This window comes from Dreissena polymorpha, chromosome 2 (assembly GCF_020536995.1).
Source record: "Dreissena polymorpha isolate Duluth1 chromosome 2, UMN_Dpol_1.0, whole genome shotgun sequence".
Lineage (NCBI taxonomy): Eukaryota > Metazoa > Mollusca > Bivalvia > Myida > Dreissenidae > Dreissena > Dreissena polymorpha.
The window spans coordinates 151,663,095-151,673,225 of NC_068356.1; the positions used below are offsets into that span (position 1 = coordinate 151,663,095).

The 10,131-nt window shown below is 32.1% G+C and overlaps 1 protein-coding gene across 1 annotated transcript; it reads left to right on the forward strand.

Moving 5' to 3' along the window:
* Positions 1-671: 671 nt before the first annotated feature.
* LOC127870508 (glycine-rich protein 1-like) lies at positions 672-2,608 on the forward strand. Its single transcript, XM_052413100.1, has 3 exons — positions 672-881; positions 1,090-1,347; positions 2,076-2,608. The coding sequence occupies exons 1-3, from the start codon at positions 812-814 to the stop codon at positions 2,267-2,269; spliced, it is 522 nt and encodes a 173-aa protein (XP_052269060.1). The 5' UTR covers positions 672-811; the 3' UTR covers positions 2,270-2,608.
* Positions 2,609-10,131: the final 7,523 nt, after the last annotated feature.

The window sequence follows — 10,131 nt, forward strand, 5'->3', positions numbered from 1 at the left end:
TAAATAAAACGAGTTGAATGGATACCCCTGTCCTTAATGACCATCTAAACATTTGAAATAATGATCATAAGTATTTATGTAATTAAGAAAACACACGTAGAATAATTGATTGATGCCATTTTCTAGCGTTAAAGAAATAAAATCTTTACATTTTGTTAACAGCTTAATTGACCTTCTATGCGACAAAAATTGTGGACGACGAACATATTATATAATGTTGAAAATAATATTCTAATATGTTTAACAACCTAATCTATAGGACGATTTCTCAATGTAACGTGATACATAGTGTACAACAATAAAGCCGTGGTAAGTCAAGAATTACATCCTATGTGAAATGTCTGTGAAAAGCTGTGATCCTGTTTTCATCGATGTTAAACTATTATTTGTTAAAAAAAACGGCGTTTCAGCAATTTGCAAACGCTTCACAATGTGGGTTTAATCTTCTGCTCACAACACGTCTCCTGTAAGTAAGCGGTTTAAAATCTGTCAACGTCACGTCAGAATTTACGGCTTTTATGTTTGCTTCCGTTGACAAGGTATCATGACTTTAATGGTAGCGTAGAAATACTTAGTAATGTATGCGCCTAAAAACCGGAACAATTTTGGATATAAAACATCGAACGACGAATTAACGTGAAGCAAACGTCGTTTTTTTTTCACGTGTTTAGCATCAGTTTTCGTAGTTTATCAAGATAATTTATCGAAATAATAGTTCAATATAGAATTCATCGATTGAATGAAAATTACCAGCTAAAACAACGTTTTTTTTAAATAAATCTATAACACTGGCCCAAAGAATAATACTAAAATGAATTGTTTACAAAGAGGGATACTGTTGTCTTGTGTTTTCGCGATCCTGGTCGACGGACAACGGTTAAGTAAGTTAATTTTAAATGATGCAAAAACGTATATTTCATTAAAGTGAACACAATATCTATGAATGAAATTTTAAATATTCGTAGTCTTGATCATTACTGATAGGGTTGTTTTGTTTATTAAAAATACAAGTACTAAACTTTATATTCCTCTTGAATATTTGAGTATACGCAATCGTATTTGATAAGCTCAAAGTTCTTATTGGTAAAGGACAACATGGCGCGCACCCCCGAAGAGGCAACCAGGGAGGCGCAGCGAGGAGGGGAATGGATATGCACGGAGCAACAGCGGGAGGCGCGGGTTTAGAACCGTCTGGAATGGGAGCGGACCCGGGAGGCGCTGGATTTGATATGCACGGACCAGCGGGGGCAGGGGCAGGAATAGATCCGTCTGGGGCGGCTGGAGCGCCGGGAGTCGGGGGAGCAGCCGGACTTAACCCTATGGGAGTCGGACGTCCGATTGTACCAGGTAAGCGCGCGGTGGTTCGATCCTTGTTGAGACATACCGGATCATCATTGGGCTTTTCTATTAATGGATGTTATAACAAACTTAAACTAGAATGCATTTGTAATCGCAAATAATACAAAGTTTCCATAAATATGTTGCTAAAATTAAGGGCACGAAAAAAAAATATCAGAAACTATTATGATGACTGACATTTAATAATCCTAGCGATACGGTTTTACCGGTAATCGGTTTTATTTTTTCAAAATGCATATTAATTTTTAATAGCCGTGCAATGTAATAAAACGGAGTCTGGGATAATATTTGGACTTAAAAATATGGCATAGTTAAGACCCACCTTATCCCCACTCACACCTTTAACAAATAAAACAAAACTGGCTCTGGTATGCAAAGTTTAATTCATCAAACAGCTGGATGATTCAATGAAGGAAACTCTAGGTGTCGTTAAACTTGGGCTTTGTAGCGGACTACTTTTGTGCCGTTCACTTTTTGATCATTTGTTCTTAAATTTTGATATATATAAATGAATCGAATGTTTGCATTTCAAATAAATGTACCGTAAATAGACATAACTATGATTTGGTCATTGTGAACTTGAATTTATCCGACGAGTTGAAGAACGGCTAACACGGCTAGCCGAGCCTGATCGCATAAACCTTTCTTCCACTCGTCCGATAAATCAAAGTACAAAATGACACTAACTAATTATTCTCTATAATTGTCTATTGAAGGCATGACGGCTGCTTACGTCTCGGATCTTATGAACGGCCTACCCGGACCGGTTCCGATGGACATCGCACAGGAAGCGTATGCTATGTCCCTCATGGGCATAACCGCAGACCAGATTTCCGACACCCTGGGAGACAGGATGCAGCAGCGCCAAGCCATGGCGAGGATGCAAGCGGCAGCGGCCGCGCTTGGATAGCCGGTTATTTAGAGTGAGGGATCGGCTATTGTAACTGTTGTTAGTTGTGGCTGACGAGAATGCCTTCGATGATATGCATGATTATGATCATTGTCATAATAATCATGTTATTGTTATGTTAAAATAATGATGAAATGATGATCTTGAAAACAGTGACGACGATAATGATAATTTATATAAATGTATGCAATGGTAACTTAAATACATGCTTGTTAAGTTTTTAAAAAGAAGAAAGAAATGTTTTAATAAAAATTTAATTAGCGTATTTTTACTTCATTAGAGATTAATTCATAAATTAAACAAGTATATAGGAGAACTGTTGTTTCAATTGTAAATATGGTATGTGTGTGTAGTGTGTATATAATTTATGAAGTATCTGTGCATTATTTCGATTCTTTATTCAAGAACTAAACTGAATCGAGATTCACTTTTATTGTATTTATAAAGGTATAAACTTATTTGCAAAAATGTATGGTTCATGATTCGTTAGATTGTGAAAGTCTTTAAAAAAAGCTGTATGATATCAATTGGTGCGAATGTGTCTAGCAAAATATGTTCTCCAGCGAAAATCTCCATGCAGAGTTGTCGTTCCATGCTCTCACATGCAAACTCTGCCATCTAAAGAAAATCCTTCCATATCTGGAAGGGTTTTTATGTGCTTAAATATTATATCACGAAAAAAGTATCATTTTCTTTTATATATTCAAAATAATTTATCAATATAGGTTCACAATAAAAAAAATATCTTAATTAAAAATTAGTTCAAATAGCAACAAGAAAATCATTTACCACGTGGCTCGGCTATCACCACTTGTTTCGTTATAAATGCATGGATTTGATCAAGCTGTGCTTGGTTCAGTCAAATTTCTGCGCGGCGGTTGGAAATGCGAACGGATTCCTATTCGGAACTCATCCGCGTTTCTAGTTGAACGCCACTATTAACATGTGTGACGAATGTTTCCAATTCTATGGGTTAAACCGTATGTCATACTTGGAAAATATTTATATAATCAAATTAGTATTGTTTCTTTTAATTTCTCGTTTTAATTGCTTATTTTTAATAATAAGTAGGACAAGAAATGGCAAAGATTTATATAACTAATGGCACACAATTAAAAGAAACACAGACACACAGAGTTAAACATTTAACGATTTGAATACACTTTTGAAATTATTTCATATATGCGCCAGTAAAGTTATTCATATATGCACCATTTGAATGTGTAAATACACGTTTCGGAATGCTCACGTTTGTTTAAATCGCCTTCACACAAAAACTAAGTATTTTTGCAGTTAAATGTTAAACATCGCTACAACGAGTGCTTTTGTATATGTGCGAGTAACTTGCAGTCTGTTCAGATTGTATGCTCTTTGCTGCTCATCAGTATCTATGGGTTGAAAATGACGCCTTTAAACTTGAATTTAGTAAGAAAGGCCTTTAATTAAATTTAACTTTCTAAGCGACTACACATGCGTCAAAATACGTATCTTAGTGGTAAAGGGTTAATTGCCGTTCCTGAAATGTACACCGTACACCATGCATTAAACCCCTTTTTTACAGAGCACGGCCCATATGTATTTACGACACTTACTGGTTTACATAATACCTTGTATACTTGGGTGAAAATAAATAGTTGTTCTGTTCTGTTCTGGTTTACATAATAGGTTCAGTTTCCTTCGAGCTATTTTAAATATGAATGGGCTGAAAACTACGATAAACACCATTGCGTCATGATAATTAACACAATGACGTCAGAGTAGTGCGCGTGTTGACTGTTTTCAATACACACACACACACACGCACGCACGCACACAACAATTACATCACGGCTTGTTAAATAAGTTTCCTCAGAGCTTTGATGGTCGCATAAAATTTGAAATAAGTAGCTTCAGATGACAAAACAAACAAAATACATGTTTTAGGAAATATATTTTGTGAAAAGTATTTACACATAATTATTGCCCTTTGTAGTTAGTCTGCTTGTACACTGGCTACCTCTTTCACTTAAGAAAGAAAGTATTTTACACGTATACAATCGTTTATTTGAACGCATTTGCATGACAGCGGGATAATCGTTAATATCAAAAGCCCTATTTGATAAGAAGCATGTGAAAGTATGAAATTGTAGTTTGTGGTTTTGTCATCAGTAGTTATTAACGACGCCGTTAATTTGAACACCCATCTCCTTTAATTGGACATTCAAAGATACCTTTGAAAACTAATTTTCAAAAGTAAGTCATGTTGGTCGACAATTCTATCATGTTGGTCGACAATTCTACTAGATTTTATTTTAATCTGTGTCGCTTATTCATGGCAATGTACTTAAAACGTTAATTTCTTAAATTAATTTGTTAAGTTTGACGTCCGCTTTGTGCCGTTAGCTCTTACTGGTTTGCAATCTGTCGAAATAAACGTCACACGCTTTCGGAATTATATGCGATTCAGTATTACTAAAATATGTACATTTAAATACGTTTTGTGGGCTTCATTTTGCGTTCTCGACATTTAATAAGCAATATAATATCATGAACTTGTTTTAACGAATGCCACCATAGCAAATTAGTTAACATGTCACAAATCTGCTTTAATTAGTAAAATAGCTGATTCGTTATATTGTATAATTTATAAATATGCAAATTCTTTAACGGCAACTTTTACAAATGTAAGCGCCAATTTATAACAAAGAGCATTACAGCCGTATAAATGAGGTGCTTTTTAATCATGTCATGTGTACATAAGCATGATTCAACAATGCCACTCTGTCAAGAATTAATATATAATGAAAATTGCACTAGTAAAATAACTTTTGATGTGGAATCCTTTTTGCTATATTATATAAATATAAGCTGAATCAGCTTTAAATAAATTAGAAAAACTTAAAAAAATGAAAATTAAGATTTGGTAGATTTATGCAGATCATGGTATATTAAAAAAAGTTTAAAATAGTGAAAGGAAAACATAGTTTAGCGTACACACCTACCCTACCTTGTTAGTGGAAGCAAATGAAATATTGTTTGGGCATAAATAGACGAGATATTTACAGCAACATTGATGGAGCTAATATTTACAATTTTATTGTACCGTTAAGTAAAACGTTTTTGTGAATACATGTTATTTGTCAACATGCATTGCACATTTGCAGTATGATACAAAAAACACAAATACATGTGGCTACGAAGGTAAATACGTATTTCAAAGGTATTGAACCAATTCCCACGAACTTTTATAAATGTTTGATTAATGTGTGTTTTGTATAACTTCAAAGAATAGTTTACAGGTACTTATGAGACCATGATTTGTATCTTTTAACCAAATGCAAAATGCAATGTATAACCTAGACATTAAGTTCCATTTACATTTGAATTGGTTTCATTTTCTAAAACAAGAGTTATAAACCCGCAATTATTTCAACTTCGCCATTTTATGTTGTTGTTTTTTCAATTCGAAACTATGAAGATTGATGGTTTTGTGAAAGTAATATAAAGTTGACTAGAGAATGAAGAAATATGTCATGAAAGAATAGTTATTTGTATAGTTATGTAGGTTTGCAGACTTTGTGTTTTCTTATAAATAAATCACAAAAACCTGACAAAAACATATTCCTTTGATATTATTTTAAATACACATATATTGTCGTAATCATCGGGTGTGTGTAGTGGAGGGGAGCTGGGCTCTAAGGCATTCCCCTCCACACCGTTTACATTATTTCAAATACTTCACAGAGAATTGTAAATCATGTTATAAAATATTTCAAATAAAACAATGAGTGTCTATACACACCATACATTTTTCATATAATAAACAAAGACTGTCGAAAATTCATATACTACACCAACAGTGTCAACACATATCAAATATAGTTTCATTTATTAAGCAGAAACTGTCAAAGCATATCATATTTCTTTCATATACTACAGATAGACTGTCAAAACACAATATAAATAATTGCATGTACTACATATAAAATGTCAAACCATTTCATATATTGTTTCATTTAATACACAAAGACTCTCAAAACACATAACAACTTCTTTCATATACTACATAAACAGTGTCAAACACATCATAAATTATTTTATATACTACACAAACAGTGTCAACCCATATCATAAAGTATTCCATATACTAAACAAACAGTGTCAAAACACATTATAAATTATTTACATAATATACATACTGGGAGTGTTTCAGCCATCTTGAAAATATTATACACAGGAATAAATTCTTTTTGAATATTTAGCATTATACTAAAACCAAATGGATATAAAATTCAAACTAGTATCTAAGAAATAGAGGATACGTGTTGGATTCGGTGGATTATCGATTTTAATTCACGAATGATCATAGAAAATATATTTGTTCTATGATCACGAGTGAATTAAAATCGATTTTCCACCAAATTCAACACATTTTCTTTTTATTTTATGCTTTTTTACAGTAATATACATTGTTAAAGAGTTTCACTAAAAAATTCGATGGAATAATGACGTCATTTCGTAAAAAATTGACGTCATTTCACAGTAAACAGTGAAAATTATCGATAATTTTCACCGATAATTTTCACTGTTTGAAACAGTGAAATTATCAGTTTTAATTCACTGATATTTCTCTATATTTCTTTATATATAATCAACAATCACGCAAATATAAATGACGAAATAAAATGTATCACAGATCACATATATAACAATGCGGTCAAAGTATTTGGCAAAACTATTAACCGAAATGAGCATTTTAATAATGAAAATAAAAAACAGTCTCCCAAATGGTTTGACAGTAACTGTTATGTAACAAAGAATAATTTTTAATTATTAAAAAAACGCCTGCTCTCCCTTGAATGGGCATGTTGTGTTTCTTCTGGAGAACAAAAATTACAAATGTTTTAAAAGTTTCTAGCCTCAGAGTTGGGAATTAGTTACAGAAAATGACTTGTGCTAAAGTTTAGAATGGAATACTGGACATGAAAACAAAAAAGGTTTGAAAAATACATAATTAGCTTCAAAAGAAAAGATTAAAACTTATTTTTAAAACATTCCAAAGTATACTGTTCAAAAAAGTATGGCATCAAATTCTCCACAAAACAAAGACATTATTAAAGATATGACCTCAGAACTACTTGAAGTTTCAGAAGTATCTGAGAGCGAATGTGATGAAAAAAGTGAGGAAAAAGACAATAAACGTAAATATATAAGCAGCGTAAGTGAACAAGACAGCAGCATGAATTCATCAAAGGACGAAAGCAAAAAACAGTCCAAAAAGAAGCCTAAACATGTGAAAAATACAAAACAAGAAACAGAAAGCAATGTAAATAAAGATAACATCAGCATCAAAGAAATTTCTAGACAGCTAAGTGAAATAAATAGTAAACTCTCAAATGTTTTAATGAAAGATGACAGCTGTCTTGAAAACATGATTGAAAAAATTGTTGGGCAAATGAAAAACAGTCTTCTCCATAGAATCGAGTTATTGGAATCAAAGCTGTTTGATAGAGAAAGCGAGAATGAGAATTTAAAGAAAGAGATAGACAAATTGAATACTGAGTTAAACGCAGAAAAAGTGATGAACAGGGAAACTTTGATTAAAGAAAAGTATGAAAACAAAGAAGCATTAAATAAGCTAGAACAATATACCAGAATTAACAACGTGGTCTTTCATGGATTGCAAGATATGGATAAAACTGAAACACCAGAAAACACTATGAAGCTTGTGGCAGACGTTGTTAAAAAGCACACTGGTATCCAACTAAGCAAAACTGATATTGATTATGGTCATAGGCTATGGCGTTTTGAAAATGGAAAATGCAGACCGGTAGTAATAAAATTCGTAGCAAGAGACAAAACGATCCAGATCATGAAAATGAGCAGGCAGTTAAAACAGGGTAAAATATACCCTAGTGAACACCTTACCCCATTAAACCAAGATGTCTTCAACTCTGTGCGATTAAAGAAAAGAGACACTGTAGAGTCAGTCTGGAGTAGAAGCGGAAAAATCTTTTATAAAAAACGAGATGGCAACATACACAGAGTCTTATACAAGCAATATGACGAATGGCTGAACCTACCATGGCCTCAAAAATAGAAATCATGAGCAGAACATGTGTTTTTGTGTGCTTTTTTTAGATCAGGAAAACACAATATTCATTCATAAATACTGTGATAACGCAATAACCCAGCAGACCTGAAAACTATAGTTATTTACAATATAAGCAGTAAAACCAGTGATTGTGTGCAGCCTAAATGATTTTGAGAAGTATACAAACATGAACATTGATGTGCAATTACAGATACCTGTCCTAAATCCAGGAGCAGTTTTACACACAAAGGATTAGTTGCCACTCAACCGTGGCTATAAATATTGTAAAACTTGTGATTTAATCTCTTTTCTTTTGCTTTCGGTGGTAAGGGATAATTACAACAAAACATTATTTACCACTATCCTTGACAGGATCTCTTATTCTATAAGATTTCCTTACATTTAAGTGATCATTAATACATGATAAAAACTGTAGATGATAAAAACTGTATCATATTTTGTCTTATTACTCTATTTTGTCATACATGAACAGATTGATTTAGAAACGTCTATACCTAAACTTGTATAACAAATAGTATATTACAATAGCACGTCTTAGCAGTATAATATGATGTACACATGTTCATATTAATTGCGCCGGATAGGTAACAAATATATTTGACAAATGTTTAAAAACATGTTAAATCTGTTAATAATATATCATAAAATTTATGTCATATATGATAAAATAAGCTACAATAACACTGTTAAAACAATTTTTTATAGAAATAAAAAATGGAACCCAACAGCTAAGCAGCTTTAATACAGTTAATGTAAGAACATAGTGGTATTGTTAGTGTGAGTAAACATAATGTGCTGATACACAATCACCAGCTGTTGGTTAAAAAATATAAAGGATAAAATGATAAATTATTGTTTATTTTAACTATACTTTGGCTCAACTAGGTTGTAAGTATATTTGACAGTATTTACACATACATACGATAGCTGCTTTTATATGTACAAGAATCAAAACCCAGTTGGTTATTAGAAAACAGTGTACATTTTATGTGACTTAAACATGTATTCATGTGCTAATTGCCTGTTTTGTAATGTGTTGATGTTTTTTGTACACATACTAATAACTACCTTATTATAAAAAACATACAATAGCTGACTTTATATACATTAGAATCAAAATCCAGGTTGATATTATAATTGTAATGTGTTGATGTTTTTTGTACACATATTAATAACTACCTTATTATTAATAACATACAATAGCTGACTTTATATACATTGGAATCAAAATCCAGGTTGATATTAGAAAACATCGTATATTTTAAAATGGCGCTTTAGCACATTTAGTGAACTTAAATTATTAAAGATCATATCTATTAAACTTAGTTGAAGATTTGTTTTTCTTCCGCATTGGTAATGTTAACGCTTGTTTTGATTCACATAAGCATTCATGTGCTTATTTTAAATACACTTGTATTATTATATTTTAAATGGCGCTTTATCACATTTAGGGAACTTAAATAATTACGGATCACATCTGTTAAACTTAGTTGAATGTTTGTGGGGGTTTTCTTCTGCATTGGTAATGTTAATGCCTGATTTGATTTTCATATGCATTCATGTACTTATCGTCTGTATGTTTATTGTTGTGATGTTTTTGTACACTTTTTCATATCTACACTATCGTTTATAACATTTTCTTATAAACCAGTAGAAATAAACACGAAATCCCAACACATGTCAATAAAACAGGATATAAATATGTACTTTTATAAAATTAATAGGCAAGATTCAGTACGATTCAATTTAGCCATAAAAATAAAATCTT

Excerpts from the sequence above, each read along its gene's own strand:
- LOC127870508 (XM_052413100.1), top strand. The coding sequence starts at position 812 with ATGAATTGTTTACAAAGAGGGATACTGTTGTCTTGTGTTTTCGCGATC. Across the intron at positions 882-1,089 it reads GGTCGACGGACAACGGTTAA|GACAACATGGCGCGCACCCC; the intron begins GTAAGTTAATTT and ends TTATTGGTAAAG. Across the intron at positions 1,348-2,075 it reads CGGACGTCCGATTGTACCAG|GCATGACGGCTGCTTACGTC; the intron begins GTAAGCGCGCGG and ends TGTCTATTGAAG.